General features: G+C 36.9%; 1 protein-coding gene across 1 annotated transcript in view; it reads right to left on the bottom strand.

The window, feature by feature from the left end:
- Window positions 1-20952, bottom strand: part of GPATCH2 (G-patch domain containing 2) — a 93587-nt gene that overhangs the window by 12248 nt on the left and 60387 nt on the right. The window contains exons 6-9 of the mRNA XM_010215662.2: window positions 18643-18707; window positions 16326-16365; window positions 14483-14553; window positions 341-423 (exon numbers count right to left, since the gene is read on the bottom strand). Of these exons, the coding sequence (XP_010213964.2) occupies window positions 341-423; window positions 14483-14553; window positions 16326-16365; window positions 18643-18707 (259 nt within the window). The remainder of the gene's footprint in view (window positions 1-340; window positions 424-14482; window positions 14554-16325; window positions 16366-18642; window positions 18708-20952) is intronic.

Raw genomic sequence — 20952 nt, forward strand, 5'->3', positions numbered from 1 at the left:
TGCATACACCTTCATCACAGAAGGTGATGCCATCTGCCATCCCTAACTTGCAATGCTTGAACCAACATAAAAAATCTTTAGTGTTTTTGAAAAGAAGATTTACTCTTTTTAAAGGAAGAAGCATCTTTTAAAAACGTCTAGAAATTGGAAATGTTTGAAGGAAAATTAAGAGATTCCATTTATTTCTTAATCTCTATTAATACATAATGATAGGGTAAATCTTCAGATATTTGGAGAGTTACAGAATTTATCAAGCATTTCTCCAGGTCACTGACCTACTGCTTTGTGTTTAAAGATTTAACACTTTGTGTTTTGTGTTCTGTCCCATGAAATTGGTTACCTGTGGGTCCTGGCAGGGGAGCAGCTTTCCTTCTCCGTTTGATGTCTCCCATACACAACGATCCTAAGTGTACGCTGGTTTGTCTGCAAGTAATTATAGGAGAAAACTATTAGCGAAGGAAGGAAAATACCACATAAACGCACAGCTTGTACAATCTGAACCGATATCAAAACATTCCCAACGAAGATGAAGCTGCACAGTGAAGCCACCAATCTTGTTTATATCAAAGCATAATTATGTTTGTTGACAAGTGCTCAGTATCTAAATGTAGCATCATAAATTGTCGCTTGAATGAATAATATGAAAGGAATGCTTTTTAATTTTCAAAACTGGCAATATTTCTAGTTCAACATAAAACAAAACACTGTTGCTTCTGACAGGAAAATAGCTAAGATTAATTATCTACAGAGATCACAATATTGTTGGTTGGTTATCAATTGGCTAATAATGCCAAAACTGTCAGAACAACATTTATTACAGGAAAAAGGATTACCAATTTCTTTTAAGGTAAGATGAAGAGCGAATGAGAAGATGAAACAGTAAACTCTTTAAAGGTAAAAGGTACATGAAATAAACTTGTTGCACAGCAATTTGTGTTTCTAATTCACTAGACAGACGCAAAAAAAGACATATTGAATGCACAGCATCTCATATACTCACTAAGCATTTATGAGCTTATTCATTAAGTCTGGAAAAAGAGGTGTAGAGATAAAACTGCAAGCTGCGGATGGCATCTGATAGTGTTGTACAGCCCAGTAACACACTCTCGCTCAAGAGACCTGGTTTCATTTTGGATGTATGACCTGACTTTTACTACATTTAGAAACTTTTTGAAGCTGTGCTGCTTCAAAATGAAAAACAAATGATCATGTATGTGGAGACACTGCTGAGATCTGCCCAGTAATATAAAGGAATGAAACAGTGCCCCGCTGAAAAAGATGACAGTCTATAATCTTCTACACAGTTCTTTTAAATGGAAATGTGAATTAACACAGAAATAGTTGTGTATTTATTTAAATAATACTAACAAAAAAAAAAACTTTACACAGAAGTGCACTGTTGCTTCAGTTAATACACCTCTATGTCAGCATTTGTTACTTTTTTCTCAGAAATGTGAGATCCTTCCAGAATTTAATTGTACATATGAAAAGATTAATATTTAAATTAAAAATGGGAAAAAGAATACTAGAGAAAACAAATAAGAAATGTATATACATTTTTATTAAAAATAATTTTAAAAAGTGTATTAAATTGCATGCTAAATGATTTTCGACTAGATGTTTTCTCTTCAAAATGAAAAGGGAGAAGGAATTCAGGAATACAAGAAGGATGAAAGATAAAAATTAATAAAGTCAGGCAATTGAACCTGAAGCCCTGAGCTACAGGAGAAACAGCCAGCAGTGCTTGAGTTATTTTACACAGAATTGATTATCTGCTACACTACATTGAGATATCTAGATTATTGATCTGTAAGATTATGGTACTAGGGTCTCCCCACTTTTCCTCTAGGCACTCGGAATGGAGTTGCAACAAATAACACTAAGTAAGGACTACTTTGTTATTGTTGTCACCCTTCATGTAGAACATAGCAGTTACTTTTTAATTTAAAATCGATGAGCGTCTGAAAGGCAGCCTTGTTCCTGCGGCATAAATGAATCATTTGTCTTTGCAAAGCACAACAATCTGCTCCCCAGCCAAGGTGAGAGCAGGGATTTCTTTGTTGCTGCTGCAAACTCCGTATGCCACAAACAAATAGCAATATGCTAGAGCAGCAATTAAGCTTTGTCAAATTCAGTTTTACGGCCACCAACATCAAACATCAGAGCAACACCCGAGTCTCCAGACGCATTTAGTCGCACCAGGTCCTAACATTTGACGCGCGCTGCCGATACAGATCGCAGACACACAAAGAGCTACATTTTTAAAGAGAAACAGGCACTGAACTACCCCTGTTCCTGGACCGGTTGGACAAAAGAAATACAGTATTTATTAGACTTTAGCTGTAAAACAAATATGTCCTCATGCACAGGGCGTTCTGAAATGCTCATAATGGGTTATCTATAACATAGGGAGAGCTCTGACCCTCAGCCCAGCTAACTTCAGCATTATGTTTCTTAGCATTAAATCAGAATAGCAAGGATTAGAGAAAGGAAACGAGCTATTTGCCTGACTTCTCTCTATTTATCCATAGCTTGCTTCTAGCTATCATTTATAAATAGTGCTCTGGAGGGAAACTAGGCATTTTATTAGGGAAAAAAATAAAACTTGTTAAGACCACCTTGCCTGAAAACTTGGCTTTTGATGCGCTGGTGACAGGGACTGGAGCAAGCAGTGTCAAATGGAATAATTTTTAAGGAAAGACAACAGGAACTTGTCGCCTCATTGTATGCATTTACAAATAGAGGCTTTTCAGAGTATTAGGCCTAGTTAAAGCTGCCCTCTGGAAAAAAAGTGTTCCCAAGCAGCCTCAGACGAGCTTGGGAGACAAACAGATGTGACTATGGTCCCTGGCGTTTGGCAAGAACACTCACTGTCAATAAGAAAAATATGAGCACGGACAGGGCATCAGCTGCACCGCAGTGGAGCAGGCCTGCAAGTGTCACCGCAGCGGCAAAGTTGGGGCACAGGGAAATAAGAGGGCTGCAAAAGCCAGGCTGGTGTGAACTTACACTATCAGGCCAACATTTTTTTTTGTTGCTGTTGTTGTCTCATGCCTCAACGTATTAAACAAAAGCACGGGAAAAATTACTGTCAATTTCTGTTCAGTTTTCATTGTGCACAATGTATTTAGATCCTCCTTTCTGCTCTGTAAATAAGAGCTTCAAAAATGATGACAGGCTGGGGAAGTCTGGTAATAACAACAACAAAAATCCATTAAAATGATAAGTGTAATAAAAGTCGTTTTGTTCCAGCAAGCATTTTTCTCCTGTGTAGAAGTGATGACAAAAAAATAATTCACAAGAATCTATGCAGACTTGTGACAAACAGTCACTTAGAAGGATTTTTTAATCTCCTTATTAAATAGTTGCAGTCTCCTTACCACGTTTTCTCTTCAAGGTAATTGCTTTCACTGTGGTTATAATGTCGATGGTAATACCTCGTCAAACTCCCTAAAAAAAAAAAAAAAAAAAAAAAAAAAAAGCTATCCAGCCCTTCACAGTGCAAACTCCTATTTTTCAGTATTTTTTATATTTTCAGTAAGCAAATATGAGTGCCTATTTAGCACTCAGCATTCAGTTATGTCATTTTTCTATCTAACCCAAGCTCTGTGGTCAAAGGACCGTTTGGACATTCCCACAAGACACATCTGTTCTGTGAAGGTGCCCCAAGCTGCACTGTTTTAACCGAGAGTCACCCTGTGAAGCACTGAGCTTCACATAGAGCAGCTGCCTATGTGTGTTGCTCTATTGCTAGCAATTGTCCCCCTTGTTGTGACCAGAGCTGGAGTTCACCGGCCCGGTCTGTGAGAGGGACCGTGATGCACTCACCCGGGGGGCAGGACAGCGGATCCTGCTCAACACGAGTCCCAGCTCACTGACTGATTCATTCCATGCTTCTATAAGCATCCCACGTGCAAAAACCCACCCTCCTCCCCAGCTCCCCAACCAAAGCCTGTGATTCCTGTGATTAGTTGTTTCACCGTCTCTTCAGAACCATGTTAGGGAGACAGAGCGCCACACAGCAGGCAGCTTCGCAGGCACTAGCACGATGGCCTGAACTAAGGAGATTCTCATCGCATTTAGAGGACCTCTGGGCCCATTCCAAACGAAAGACGTGCACGTTTATTTTACATTTCTTATTGTTAACAATGTGCGTGTTGGCCATCTTACTCCATGGCCTCTCTGCTTTTGGCAGCTGCCATTCCCTGCAAGCCACAATCCCTTACTGGATATCAGCCGTTTTTGTTGATGCATTGCAACTGTGCCATGGGTAGAATGCCATTAAATACAAGCTTAATCTCATCCTTCATATATTTAGGCCTTTAAAAATGTGTCTCTTTCAGCAGCGTCAAACCAGTTGGCAGACTGCATTTTGCACCTCTACGACACTGCGAGGTTTGCTTGTGAGCAATGAGGCTCATGGCTGTGTTCTCTGTTTGCGGAAAAAACTGTAACAGTGTTGATTACTAATAAAGACAGATGTGGAAGAGTTCAAATTTTTTGGCTTCATTTGGCAAATACTGGGCTGCACACCAATACAAGGCAATGTTTTCAAGAATACTTGATTTTTATATCTTAATTAAGTGAATCTGTAATGATCAATACTTGCCTATCCGCTATATTCCAATTAGCATCTCTCTCACCTGAGGAACAGATCCGCTGTAAACAGCCAGGCACTGCTCTGCCACAGTATCGATGCATTCCTGCAGATGGCTGTAGAACTCTTCAATTTTATCATCATTGAACACTTTAGTTAATGTAGATAAGTTTATAAGTGAACTTCTTTCACAAGAGATCATAGCAATGCAAGAGTTGATCAGCCTGCCTTTTAGACGGGACGTGAGAGAATTGTTTTGAAGCAGATATTTAACTATCGCTGTCAGTTCTCAGCCTCAGAATACAAATAGATATGAAATAGATTTGAACATATGAATGAAGAAAGAACAGTGAGGGCTGCCGTGTCCTCACTTTAAGCTTCAGATGACTGGATAATTTTTGTGTGAGTGAGTAGGGAGCATGTGAGGCAGTGCTCAGGACAGCATATAAAAACAAAAAATAGAATTCAGCATTGCATAATGCAAAAGAAAGCCAATAAAATGATTTAAAAAAATGAAAATTAGATGTATTCCTCAACTTTACAAAAACAAAACATAACCTGAGAAAACCTCCCACAATTCAAATGTCTTTAGCACAAAAGAACCACAGAAGAGGTTCTCAGGTCCTTAAGCAGGCAGGACATATAATAATAAAAGCTGTGTCCCCTGTCCCATGGCTGAAAGAGCGCAGGCTGCTGTGCCTGGTTGCCAGCCAGAGTGCATTAGCACTGCTTGAACAGAGACCCGCAGGTACCTTTACCTTACACTCTGCCTGTCGAAATCCCCACGGGTGGCAGAGAACGGCTTCAAGGGCAGCCCAGTCCTTGGAACGCAGTTTACGAACATAGTTTTGAGGTATATACGACAAAAGCACTGTTATCTGGCTACTTCTAAACAACCAATCCCACTACTACCCAATTAGATACGACGATCCCAAAATTCCGCACTTCCATTCAACTGAATCTCTGTAAGCATGGACTGAATCAAAAGTTAACACTCAGCTCCTTTCCGCCTCAAACAGGCACACTAACCATATCAGCTACACATAAGGCTGTTCTGTCCTACTTTGGCACACTCAGTACTTCCAATGTTTGCCTCAATTATGTATTTCAGTGTAACTATGGATTACAATTTTACAATATTACCCTAAAAATCCAAGGGACATTTCTCTTTGAGGAGAAAGACATTCAAAACCAGCGGCTAAGCAGATTATTAGGAAAGGTTTACTTGTAAACCTTGCATTTCTTCTTTTTCCTGTAGCACCTGGCTGGGCCAAAGGGAGGGCGCAGCCCCCGGTGCCAGGCTGACTGCCCAGAAGATGGTAACCCTGCCTCGAGCCGTGTCGCGCCGACGGGTGTGCAGAGGGACTGTCCTTGTCCACGCTGCAAGGGCATCTCACGCACAGTGCCAGCGCACTCCGAGCAGAGCTATAGGATACTCTGAGGACACTGGTCCTATGGCATAGAGGCAGAGAAACAAAAGCAATCAGAAGAGCTTAACAATGAAGATCTGGACAGTTTAACAATGAAGATTTGGACTCTGGGTCTTAGTATTATGATATAGGGCAGTCTTGAGAAAGAAACGAGTCACTTTTTGTCAAGGCTATTTGAGATGAGCAGCACTCAGTACAATTGGATTTACGTGGTGATTTACCTAAAATTTACCTAAATTTGCCTAGCTAGCATGGATGCCTGATGGCAATTTTGGGCAGTCAGAACAAGCTTTAAGTGCCAGAATGCTCATCTGAGTATGCATGGATGCTACTGTGAATGTTTTCTATCCATGAATCTTTATAGCAAAAATACCCTTGGGGATGGGACACCGAGATTGTATGTTCAGTCTACATCTACTTGCACCAGCCCTTTCCCAGGAGGAATTAGACAGATCCTATGGCTTTTATGGAGCCAGGAACAGCTGACACTGATGATTTTTAGCATCACAAGACTAATTTTGAAGATCAGGATGGTTGAATTTTGATAATAGCTTCACTAGAGAATCCAAGAAACCCGAATACAGATATCATTAGATAAGACTAATTGCCATATAGATTACAGCCTTTTCACCTATTCACTGGTGCTGACAACAGCAAAATTGTGAAAAAAATGCATATCTCAACAGAAAAAAGTAGCTAGTAGTCTGTAAAAATAATGTTTAAAACTACAAATTTCAAAGCAAATAGGTGTTCAGTACGATTTAATCTCTCCTGGAAGTCAGAAACATAAAATTCTCATTCTCCTGTTTGCATGATTCTGTTTTTAATGAGTGGATTCACTCACAAATTCACATATATTCTCCCCTGCTACTGGGAGGAGCTTTCTAGGAACTGCAAAAATAACAAAACCAAAACACTAAAGTGCTGACAGTACTAACAGGATTTCTCTCTTGGCTAGGAGTGGTAGACCAATACTGCTGTAAGTCAGACCTGTCCGCAAAAAACTCTTCACAGGGACTCTTCTTTCAGTGCTAAAAATTGGCAAAATAAAGTTATACAATTGATATACACCATATATTTTAATTCTGAATGTACAGGAAGATGAATATAGATTTCGGAATCACTTCTCTCAGACACTATTCAGGCAAAATCAGAATCCAACACCAGATTCATCTACTTCCTTTATAGAGAACTGCAGCTTTTCTTCAGATTCCTGTAAGGAATGACACCATCTATCTGACATCTGCCTCCGCAAGTGTAAAAACCATTACTTTAACTGCAAGAATTGTGCTTTTATTTCCTTTTACTAAGTTCTACACAGAAGTGATAAAACCATGGAACTCTCCCAACTGTTTTCATACGCACCACAGCTTTACACGAGAGTGACACACTTACTTTAACAAAAGTCTTAGTGCAATCCAAATTATGAGTGAGAAAATACCACCATTCCCCCCATGAGAACAGCTCATCATCAAATATTGTATCCCAACACTCGCCTTTATACTGCCTTTTCCAACAATTCTGAGCCTTGTTCAAACATAAAAGCAGTCCAATATTCACCTAATCAACTCTATACAGGTATAAAACTAACAAACACCACTAGATATGTTGTGGCACCCAACCTCAAGACACATTTAGTTTATTTGAGAATTACAAAATCTCTCTCTAAAAAAAATCTGCATTAGAGGCTTACTGCCCTCAGAAAGGATAATGCATTGTTTTTTCTTGTTTCTAATTAGTAATTTAAGCATATGTTCAGCATTTAACTCTAAATGTTTGCCTTTTCCCCAAGCTCTAAGACAGCTGTCCAAGACGTGAATGCCAGAAAACATTTAAATATCAACATCTGTTGAATTATGTTAATTTAGTGTAATATAATTGGGCATGAGTTGGAATTGATCAAAAGTATATGAATTAGACAAAGGCAAATCCAAACCAATAACTTGGTGTACAAACAAGTCAAAGAACACTGAGGGAATATAAACAACAACAAAAAAAACTTCTGTTAAAAATTAAATAGCCAAAAATACAGTTTTCTCAAAAAAAGCTATGATGTCACATTTTCAAGACAGAAAAAAAAAATCTATAATATTTCTAATTCTTTAACAAGTTCCATTATTATTTTGTGTCAAGTAACAGTTGAGAAAAATAAATGCTCATGAAAGCATAATTGTAAAATGCAGTTAGAAAACAGGTTGCTGTAACAGAATACTATCTTGTTACAGGAGAATAATCTATTGTTCCATAAATTCCATAATTCATTTGTTGCTTCTTCATCTTGTGCCAACATTGTTGGTACAGGCCCTGACCCATCTCCCAAGTGGTTGGAAAATACTTTTTGACTTGAGCAATAACCACAGGCTGAAACAGATGCTTTCACAGAAAGACTCTTGATAACTTACTCTGCTACATAATTTCTTCAGGATATTTCTGGATAAGTATTCCTTTATTAAATATCACAATCACTAAATATAGCAAGGACAGATCCCTGAGGTCCCTTCCAACCTCAACCATTCTGTGATTCTGTGACAGGACCAATATATTTTGCTATTTTTTTTAAATAAAAATATATTTGCTCTCTTACCTATATATTTCCAGATTACACTCACTGAGTGAGGTTAAATCACTGCAAACATTAGTATCATGTCCAAAATCCTTTACTTACAGGACATACAGAAATCAAAGAAGCCACGCGGTAAAAATCCACAAGGAAGATCCAATATAGTAAGTCAAAACGGAACAAGAGCAGTATCTTTCAAGGTTGCAAGCACTCAACCTCAACGCCAACTTCTTTCTTTGTCTCTGTGCTGAGCATGTGAGCAAGCATGACCAACTGGTCATGACATGGTCCACGAGAAGCGACCACTAATACACTTTGTGTAGGTAAACCTGTGTTAGCATTATGCAGGGGTTTTTAAGCGATCACTCAGACCTGTTATGGACCAGTGATCCAGACACCCTTCTGTTATATGACACACTATGGTCAGTCTTTAGTTTACTGCCTTCCTATCGGTTCCAAGAAAATAACTGCTGTACACCTGGATCATAACTTCACTCTCCTCCTTAGTCCTCCCACTTCCATTTTTTAAACCTGTGTTTGACAGACAACCCTTCCAACAATCTCATTGGCTGATCAGGATAGTATGAGACAAAATTCAGACAAAAATCTGTAAAACATTAAATCTATAATCATATGCAGGAAGGGGTGAGGGAAAAATCACCCAAACTGAGACTGAATATTAAGCTAAGAATGCTTCCTTAACACAATACATCCATTTCCCTCAGTAACTGTCATGCAGATCTATATAATATAAACAATCTGTATGTGTAGGAGCAAATGCAAAATTTGACTTTGCAATAACAAGTAAGAGCAGACAGAGAATGTTAAAGAAGGATTTTTTTTTGTCCTTTTCAGTTTCAAAACTCTTTTCTACTATATACTCTCATACATTCCTCCTAATCAATTGTAGTGGCATTAGCATTTTTTAAAAAATATTTGTGAAATAATAGGAATCTTAGCAAAGCAGATTCTCAAATCCAAACATCAGCAGGCTGAATCAGAAAAGTGCTGCTTTTAAATGGTCTTGCTAGTTAATACAAGATTAAACTCTTTGTGAAACTACAGCGCAAGTTCACAGGACCTAATACACAGTAACAGGACCTAATAGTCCTAAATAGTAGCAAAGGTCTTCACCCCTCTTATTTTTATTATTATTATTTTTAGTCTGGATAGATTACTTTCTATTAGTTAGCACATTAATGATACCCTGAATTCAATTTGGAAAGAAAAATATGTTTACTATTTATTACAATATTATGAAGTGTACAGTAACCATGAAATTCTCTTTTTGCTTTTGTAGTTAGAACTCTTATTTTGTACTAAAGCTGCAGTGAAACTCTTTGGAGTGGTAAAATATGTTTTTCAAAAACAGTAAGGTGTCTGAATTTTCTGCACTTTCTACATTTCTGCAAGTCTACTCATTGTATATGTTCAATTACTTTAAGTCACTGCATCACCAGCGTTCATGTTGTCAGTTGATATTCTGAATCTACTAATGAATCAATACACAGGCCTCAAGACTTTCATAAAGTCAAATCTCACTAAAGCTGGTTGCATTTTCAAACACTAATCAAATGGCTTCCCCCTCTTTATAGAGGTCCATTCAGGACCTGAAATTAAGGACATACTATAGAAAACTCCATCAGAAGAACAGATGTCTAGGCAAATTTCCCATTTCCTAGTCTTCTCAAAGTGGAAAAATAAGGGAAGATGGGAAGAAAATATCTCTAAAATTCATATAAGTTATTCCGGAAATATTCTAACTTATAAATATTACTAAGGACCAATGACGACAGTCCTGTTATTGCTTTGCAACACTCAAGAGATAAATCTGTCTAGACAGTTTTTAGTGATGTACTCAGATTTGGCTTTTAATGTTCTATCCGAGTCTGAGGTTACCACTACCAGATTTAATAATTTTACACTTAAATTAAGAAAGGAATTTTATATATTATGGCCTTTTAGAGCAATTTTGTTGGGATTATATGTCAGTGTGATTGCAAAAGTGAAACAAGAGTAAAAACTTACACATTCCTTAGTTTTACTGCAGGGTAAGTTGGTATATATTTTCAAGCATAATTTTCAAAAACAGGCTGAATTCACCTCCTCTTGTGTAATATCATTCCACAAAAGCCACATTAAGCAATTACAGTTCTTGTAATTAACTACTAGTCTAATGTAGAGTTTTCTTACCCCAATCTATCAACAGCTGCTCAAAAAATGTAGTAATTAATGGTTTCATTTATTTTTGGCAAACCTGCAACACGACAAATAGTTTTGTATCTGCTGCAAATTAGGACTCTTTCCCAAACAACAGATGACATGGTGGGAAAGAGGGAGCAGACAGTATCCTTGCACATCTTTGTGTCTTTAGAAGATCAAACAAAGAGCAGCTGTAATGCTGTTTGTCACATCTGTGTAAGAAACACAGCGATCTGCAACATCAGAGGAAAACTAATACACGCTGTACAAATAAGCGTTTTCCTTACAAACTCAGAAAAGCTAAATTTTGTACATTTACCTAAAGCAATCATATACTTTGAAAAGCTCTCACCATATTTGTGTCATTTTTCTCATTTCAGGAGCGTTCTTTAAATACTACTTTATAAAGAAGTACCATTATAATGGTACTTCTTCATTATACCATACTTCATTATACCATATCAAAACAAAATTAAACAATTATTCATACAAAATAAAATCATAAACATATGTAGTAGAGACTTCCTTTCACCAACACAGGGTGCCTAAATTTAAAACAGACTGAGAACTATGGAAAGGGAGGAGGGAAAGAGGCAGTTACAGAAAAGAGACAAGTTATGAACGACAACCTATGATTTCTGTTGATAGTTATCACCATGTGCGGAGCAGCGGACATTTTGTCCTGTATATAACATGTCTTGCCCTGTCTCCAGCACCTTCTTTCCCTGAGGGTCTCCTTCCCACGCATGCTGTGGGCTGAGCACCACGGCAAGAACGGAGCAGCCCCGTTGGGGCAGCAACAGGGCATGAGGGGAGCAGTGGCACGACGTCCTCTCTCCACCCTGCTCTAGTGGCTGAGCTCCTGGTGATCTTTAGGGCAGTATCAGGGCTACACATCTAGCTCAGCGTAGGGGCTGTTTCGCAGCTGCACAAAGTGGTTCTCTCTCACACTGAGCTGCTGCTACACTGCCCAGATGATTAACACTACGCCAACCAGCTAGTTTAAACCTCGCCTGCACAAAGCTACTCCACTTGGAAATCACTTTTGGGAGTGTGGCTTAACCTTCTTGCAAACCAGGACCGAAAGGCATAAAATCTGTAAGAAGCTTTTCTTCTTTGAAAGATTGGTGGGGGAACATTTGAGAATGGTAAGCTAACGGGCAATTGTTAAGATCACAACTTTTTGGTTTATAAGATGCATGTATCATAAACCTGGCGCTGCAGTAAGAAGAAATACATATTCAGGCAAAATAAAGTTACCTACCAGGACCGCACTCTAAAAGGAATATGACAGAAGACCATTATGCATTGTACAAGCTTAACTTAATTGGGAACCTGCTGTTTCCCCAAACAGCAGTTGTGACACATCTAGCTCACAGCATAAACTGGTCCTGCCGCTGACTGCATGTCCCAAAGCGAAGTATTAAGCCACTTAAATATTCTGGTTTTCCTTCTGTCAAATGAGGATACAAGTACTTCCTAACTTCAGAGGGGGTATTGTGAGGACTAATATATTAAGAGACAGGCAGAGAGTTGTGTGACTAGGGCTCCCTAAGTACTTAATCAAATAATCTCATGATTGTGTTAGAGCAGCTCAGCAAATTACTCTTCAACTTTGCCTCCCTGGCTGACAAAACCAATGTTCTTAGCCCCAGGATTTTTTTTCTTCTTCTTCTTTTTTTTCCTTCTTATTTTTTTTGCAAAATCTTACAGGAGAGCAAGACCATGTGTTTTGCCTCCTGCTTGCAGTGTGCAGCCAGTGAGCACGTGCTCCCTTAAAGCAGTTCAGCTGCCAAGCAGCAACTTGTTAACTCCACGTAACTCAATCATGTTCAATTGTTTGCCCGCAGCCTCGGGCCACAGACAGACATTTGGTCTGCTAACAACTGTGCCAGATGAAGACATTACTATCCCAAGCTATTTGTTATCACACATCTGCTGGAGATTATCATCTCCACAGTTCTGCCCGAGGAAGAAATCATGTGAGTGCTCCCTAATCTGGTTTGCACCAAACCAGCCAATTTAATTTAAATAGGTGAGTGGAGCAAACCAAGCTGGTTTTGCCTGAAGCAGAACAAAAAAAAAAAAAAAAAAAAAAAAAAGGACAGACAAAACCTCACTTCACTGGCAAAAGAGTAGAGGACAAAAATAGGTAGCTACAGACATATCTACAAATGGTGTGGCTAGATTTGAGGGGAGCCTGCTCCTGTCCTAATGAAAGGGAAACAGACAACTTCGTCAAGACTAAATGGGAGAAATAAAAACAGCTTCTACATCACCAATATTCAGTACTGTTCATGGAATTCAAAGTAATCAATAGGAAAGTATCTCTTTGTAGATTAAAATTACCTGTAAAGTAAGTATAAATAGTAGTAAGAGTGTTAAAATTGTTCAAAATATGTCTTGTAAGCAATTACTGGAGATTCCGTGACAGCAGGTAGCCTGTTAAGTACACTACATCATAACATTACATAAAGTTTGAGATTGTTCAAGTCAATTTAAAGAACTAATATTAAAGATTTTATGACAGGTGAAAAAAACCCAAAAAGGTGGTTTTCTGAGTAAAGTACAAATAATTACTATGAAATAAGCTCTCTCTACCTGAAGGAAGAAGCCTTTGATAAGAGAAGTGATAATGCCAGGACATGCACGCAGATGACTTTGCTCTTTTTATGGGAATTACGGCTTACGCTCTGGTTTTACATATGTTGTATTAGTGGTTTATGGAAGTCTTACTTTAATAATTCTTGAAAGGTTTTATGGAAAATGACAGTCATCATTCTTGAATTAGCTACATATTGCTTTACCACAACCCTGCCAGGTGTTTGTTAGGATAACAGTCTACTAACCTACACCTGATTTAGATATGAAGAGAGAATGAAGTTCACTGAATATTTAGTGTTATTTAAAAAACCTCTATAATTACTGCTTGCATAGGTAACAAACATTGAAGAGCTTCATTGGACAGACTAATAAATGCCTAAGTTATGATTCTGACCTCAGAAAACATTTTACACTGCTACAGCATTAATATAACCCTAAAATGACTTAATATATAACCTGCTTCTTAACACTCATTTTATACCAACTTTATATCTCAGCTTCCTGTAAGCAGGCCAGTAGTAAATGTGCATTTATGATGAACATTCACATCCAAAGTGGACTCTTGTAACTCCTGTTCTGAGCAAAAATACAACTTGACACTACTCATGCTAGAAACCTTGTACAAGACTTCTCAGTTCATGTATAAAAGGTCCTAATAGACAAAGACAGGCACCATTTCTGAAGATGAACTACCACAACTTGCACAACCAGTTTTTTAGAGTGTATAAGCAAGACTTGTGTACAACAAAATAGATTCATACGTAATATGCATATTTGTGATAAAAGGGTCAAAGCAAATATTAATCAAAGCAAGTATTTAGCCACATTCAAAGCTTATTTCAGGATGACCATGTATATATTGAAAGATAAACACCTGGAAGGGCACTCAAAAGCATAGTCTGACATAATGATACAAACCTATTACGCCTTTTTCAAAAAGTAATTGGATATCACACCATCATATTTACAAGATAACATAAAATTGGATGAGGCATTCTGCATAGGAAGAGAAACATTTCTGTAATTTCCTATGTTATAAAATGTTAACATTAAAAAAGAAAAAAAATGACAACTGCAGCATTAACTGACCTGCTAGCTGTTTTTACTGAGCTGTTCTTCTTGTGTCCTCTTTCTGACCGGTTGTCTCGCAGGAGTTGAAGCTATCCAAAAAAGTTAAGAACAATCTATAAGTAATTCCTTTATTTACTTTTTCAAAGCATTATTCTGAACTTAATTGGCTGCTATTTCTATAGTTTTCAACCAGTCACCAACAGTTAAAAATGATCATTTGATTTTATTTTGTTAAAGTACAGTAATAATTAAGATCGTGACATATATGTGACAGTTTAAAAGCCCTAAAATAACTGAAAAAGTAAAAACTTTAGCATTTTAAAACAATATTGGAAAGTGAAAGACTATGCAGTAGTAGCACCTCTGTGGTTTGATGATACTAGTTGTACTTCAGGATTTATGGTTAGTTTATAAATTCTAAATAAAGCGAATATCAGATTATCTCTGAAAATACAGAATTTAGAAAATGCAAAATAAACATGCAAAATTTAAAAATAACTTAAATTCACTATTATCTGAGGAAAAAAATGAATTAATTTATTTATAGAGGCCAAATAGAGGTTTTTCAAACTCTAACCATGCAGAACAGACACTACCATATATTCTGTTTATTTGAGACAATATATAAAATAATACACTTAAAAAGTACTCAAATTCATTCTAATTAATAAATTTGACTACTTATGGCAGCAACCTAGCAGCTATGGTAGCAGCAACCTAGCAGCTATGGTAGTCTATTTCAGAAACAGGAAGATTAGCCCGAGGGAACTTTTTGTCTTATTTAACTCAAAGCATGATTAACTTAGTGTGTTAGTTGTACTAAAAAATATATTTCAAAATGACGCAAGTTAAATGTGAACCATATAAAGTTGTTCATTTAAATTACTGTTGGTCAGCTTTCTGTAGTATGCTAGAAGTACATAAATTTTATAGCTAAAACTTCCATTATGACAATTTTGAGGAAGTAAAATGACTTTAAAAGATGCAAGTTTCTCCGGAGTTCAACAGATGAATGGGAAAGCAGATACTCTGATCTAACATCTAACCTATGGGAGCTAGAACTGTTTGTTCAGGATGGTTCATCCCAAGATGACTTTTCTAAAAGATTCTGTGTAACTTATTTCTTTTTGATGCTTAGAATCTATTTAAATGTGTATAAGTACCAGTGCACTGATACAGATCTAATTAAATCAAATGGATTATGTCGATTTTTAAACAACTTAAAAATACACAAAGGAATTCTGCTTTTGAATTTCAAAGCACTGCCATTATATTCAGTTTCTTTTATTGAATTGAACTTAACTAAATATTTAAAAAATAAAGAGAGATTTATTTTCACTTTTTGAAATGTCTAGCTATGTTCTTTTTGCACCTTGCTGCCGCATAGAGTGCCACGTTGCTATTCCAATAGGACCATGCCTTCACACTCTCCCAAGCACACCTCTAGGCTCTCGCCTCGGAGCGACTTCACCTTAGGGTCTCTTCAGCAGGCAAAACGGTAGGTTTTCTCCCCAGTACCAGCAGTCTTTTTTTTCTTACTGTTGAGGTCTTTTTAATCAATGTAACACACACACACACACAGAAAAGGAACTTCCTGAAGCCTGTGTACTTTCATAATTCTTCTGTATTTCTGGAGTTTGAGTCACACATTTTGATTTCCAGAATTTACAGAAGCATAACATTTAATCAACTGAAGGACTTTTTGAAATGCACTGCTGTTAATAAGTTTCTGTGCAAAAAAAAAAAAAAAAAAAAAAAGAAATTAAATCTGTCTTGTCATTTTAAAAAATCATCTGGAGAAGAGGTAGTTAAATTCCTTTATATATCCAAGTAAACTGTTCTTGATCAAAGCAGTTCTTACCTGGCTATGTTCCTTCCTAGCCCCAGGGCTAAACCAATGGCTGTGGGAGAAAAAGAAAAGGCAGGTTTAACAATCTAACTAACAAACCACATGCTCTCATATGACCAGTATGTGCGTGCTTTTGGGTATTTTATTGTCTGCCAGGAAAACACTGCCTTTGGCTGTGCTTTATTTTAATGGGATATATTACTGAACTCTCAATGTTTGTAGCAGTTTTGAAAGAACTAAAAGAATGCACATAGCTCTACAAATTTCATGTGACTTGCGTGGCTTTATAGGTAATTATGTTTTGTCAAACAACATAAAATATTATGTAAATGCTAATAATTTATTAACATGCATGTGTTATTTAATATTCTATAATGCATGTGTCATTAATAAAGATAATTCTATCTATATTCATCCATACTTAAAAATATTTTTAAGTATTGTGGGCTAGTACTGCTTCACAAACTGAAGTCTCAATCTAAAGACTGAGTTCAAAGTCAATAAATACAGTGGCTTCATTTCTCAATACAATTGCACAATTTGTGCTATTGGTGGTCTTATTTCTCAGAGATAAAAGTTTGGAATAATAGGTTGACATGAAAGAACAAGAGCTGACAAAAAAATCTTTCCTTAATTGATATAACAGGATAAGGATATGGGTTTCCATACACTATGATCATATTGAATTGAATTCACATATGAACATAGCTGTGAGCAAGCATTATGCAAACCCAGGGCCAAATTTTAACACTTGCAGAATGAAGCGGATAAGAAAACTAACATTAAAACAAAGAGGTCCTGGAGTTACATAGAGCTCCTATCATTTAGCAATGGATTTTGGGGGATGGGGTAAGATAATTCCATCCATTATAATAATGCAGAGAAAGACCAACACACCATTTACATTGTCCTCTGCAAGTGACAATATAGTGAAAGATTGCAAGCTTCACCTACTCATTTGATTCCCCTTTTTCTGAAGTAATTCGAATCAGTACAGTTTAAAATCAGTACAGTTTAGATTATGATCATTTTTTTTTCCACAGCGTACTATATCAGCCACAAAGTGCCACATTTTTTTTTTATTTTATTAATATACTCTGAGGAGAAGCAAAGTCACAGAATTGTCTCGTCTGGCCTAAACTACTCGTTGCTTTTCCAAGTCTCAAGTCTGTAAGTTGCAACAATGATAATAGTAATAAACTTAAAAGCATACTTGGAGATAAAAGTTAGGCATGAATATATGAGGGATATAAAATATTCATGGAACTATATGGAACAGTACAAATTTTGTTGTAAATTAAACATTGTGGAACACCGAGGGAGGCTTCACGTAAACACAACTTTGATGGTGGCTGTGCATAAAAAGAACCATCAGGTTTGTGAATGACATTCATTCATTATGATAATTTTGCCCATTCTACAATTCTATTTTTTTTGTTTGCTTGTTTTTTCTCATAAAATAAACAAAAAAGTAAAATCCACTATGAGAAAGTTTCAGCTGAATTATGCTAGCAGAGAAATAACTATGAAATCACAATCTCTTTAGCTAAGATCTATATCAGTCTAGGACAGCTGATATTGGGGAACTGATGCTTCTACTATACATATTTTGGGGAGTATGGATTTTAAACACTGATTTTGGTCCTGCAGGCTTTATATATCCATTCGTAGTCAGAACAAGTAAACATACCCTCAAGTATGCTTCCTAGTCATATGGGCCTTGTGTTTTAGATTTCCTGTTTGGAAAAATTCATCTTACTATTTAGAAGAGTAATAAAGAAGCAGCACTGCTAATGTTGTCCACTGAACAGAATCACAGTTTATACTGATGATGCACCGGAATATCTAAATAATCTGAAAGATATTTCTTAATAAAATGTGTCCAAAAATTAATTCAACCTGGAATTCAACATGGAAATTTATGTTAACCTTCATCCTCGCATGATACATTATTGTTATGATACAAAGATGCAACGCTTGTTTATTTCTAACATGGCATTCCTGAAACTTCTTTCTTTGGAAAAAATGAAATAAGCATTTCAAACAATCAGTTATATTTATTTTAGCCTATTATATGGAATTAAAGAACATTCTTTACATAAGTATATACTTAAAATTAATTTAGAAGGTACTGAACCTTATGTTTGAGTAAGAAATACAAAATGAATTACAAAGGATTATAAATACCGTTATTAAAGAATCGCTATGTGAGCTGAGGCTCTCATATTGCCTGTTTATATAGTTGCACAATGAGTCTGGGGACAGAGGTGCTACTGTAATGTAAGCATTAATAGGAACAATTGTAACTCCCATCTCTGATGATACTCACTCGTGGTGGAGAGAATCCTGGGACATGTGAACTGTTTTCCTGCTACCACCTGGTCCTGGAGTAATCTGAAGGAGGCAAGTAAGAAAATAAATATTTGAATTATGATGCAATATAAGCACACAATGATTATTTATCAGAAAATAAATAAATTTACAAACGTTTGGTTCCCTTGGAAATAGTTTCATAGCAGATGACGAAAGGGGGAACAGAAGACAGACATTCCCCCAGTGTGAAAGGAGACCACAAAAGCTCTGCAAATAACCATATATATGGCTCGGGCTTCCGGAAGGTGCGTAAGCAGAGGCACACAGATAAAAGCAGTCTATTCCTTGTGAGAAGATAAGGCACTCCACCTCCAAAGAAAAAAAATCTCTACTCTCACATGATTTACACTGTAAAAAGCAGGGCACTTGGTGCTGCATGACTGGAAAAGTTTCAAAGAACAGGTACTGAATAATGGGCAAGTTCCACAGAGTTAAAGTATTTAGCCAAAATCTTTAACTTTCACCTACAGAATAACATCGCTAAGGACCAAACTGAGGTACCCCAAAGTGCTGTGGCTTTTCTGGATGGTGGTGATTGAAGAGAATTAATAATAACTTTCTGCAGAAGAGTCTAGGTAAATATCTAACCCCTGCTAAAGGAGATCATAGCAACTACACAATGTTGCTACCTCAAGGACCACCTCCAGCACAGACCACACAAGGGAGAAGAGCAGCTACTGCTTTTCCAGAACAGGAACCTGCAGTTTTACTGGATTTACTGAGGCCTTACACAGCTTCAAAATAATAATAAAAGTGACCAAACTTTACAAAACAACTTCTGGAATGTTATATTTTATCTTGAAATTAGAGTAAGAAACACCAATTCTCAAGAACAGATCTAGAAAGGCAAAATAAATATTTTAAATATATAGTTTCTGAATTTGAAGATTGATAACTAAACTTTTGCTTTAATACTATAGGTAAACACGTAGCTCAACTCTTGAGAGTTACATCCTGCATTAATCTCAAAATGAGGTTTTCATGCTATTCCAGTGGGTATCCCTGGAATATAGTAATCCATTTTCTACACTGTGGCTATAAGAAAAGCCGACTGTGCCTATGTCATGCTTTGTTAGAGGTTCATGATCACATTATCTCATGGTGGACCTGACACTTTTATTCAGTTTACAGTATGTTCTGTGTACAGGCAACTTATTTCCTTTGCCAGGGCTGCTGACAACCTTTTCCACACTATATTAATCTTGTTTACTGACTTTATCTTGGTACAAATATCAGAAAACTGAACTTTTTATCTCAGGGAGAAAATAAACAACATGTTGACAGAAGCAAAAGCTATTTTCTAGACTAAAATTGGTTGTTTACTTGCAGCCATACTTATGGAAACAAGTTTAAGTCTTCGGCTCACTCAAGATACATAATCCAAAACTTAATAAGCACAGAAATTTCAAGAAATCTCACTTGATAAATTGCCAGTTCTAAAATAACATATAAAATGAAGAAATATGGCTTTCCACTAAATTACACGAGAATATGAATTTGCTCGGAATATAGCTACAATTGATCAAAGTGCCCTCGTGCAAGTTTCACTGATGTACCCTAGATAACTTCAGTAACTAAGGAGCCATAAAACATTTGCAAAATTAAATGCATAATGCCTGCATAGATCTTTTTATGTAAGACTGAATGGTGATTATTGTGAGATTCATATTTGTAAAACTGCCATCCAGTGATGAAAAAATAAACCTACTGCCTCTCTGCTAAGTCAATATTAGCAAAACCTACTGAGGAGCCTTTTGGACTCTCCATCGAATGGAGCATTAATGGCTGCAGCAGGAAGCAGCAGACAGAACCACAGTGAGAGCAGAACCACCAGCTCCACTGCCCAGATCCTCTGCTCATGCAGAAAAGAATGCAAAGTTGCCTGCAACTGTTGTAGGTTAATAAGTCTCAGACAAAAATCAGAAGTTAAAGGAAGCACTGGCTCTCTGTTGGGCAATTAGGCATATAGAGTACTGAAATTGTACACAACTATTTTTCTTTTCAAAATAACAGCGTGTGTGTGTGTGTGTCTAACAGGCAATTAAGATCACAACATGTGTTTAGCACTTACAATTCAGGCCTGCTTTCAACTTTACTGAATTCAGTCTTTAACAACACACTTGTCAATTCTCACACAATATCAAACATCATTATCACATATACAAAACTGCTTTCCTTTAACAAGCACATTCCAAATTAGCTGCAAGCACCCAATACCACGGAGCTGATGCCATGTAGTTAGCGCTGATGTCTCTAGTCCTTGGGG

Source organism: Tinamus guttatus, unplaced genomic scaffold (genome assembly GCF_059628265.1).
Source record: "Tinamus guttatus ecotype Peru unplaced genomic scaffold, ASM5962826v1 Tinamus_guttatus_pri_ptg000033l, whole genome shotgun sequence".
Classification (NCBI taxonomy): domain Eukaryota; kingdom Metazoa; phylum Chordata; class Aves; order Tinamiformes; family Tinamidae; genus Tinamus; species Tinamus guttatus.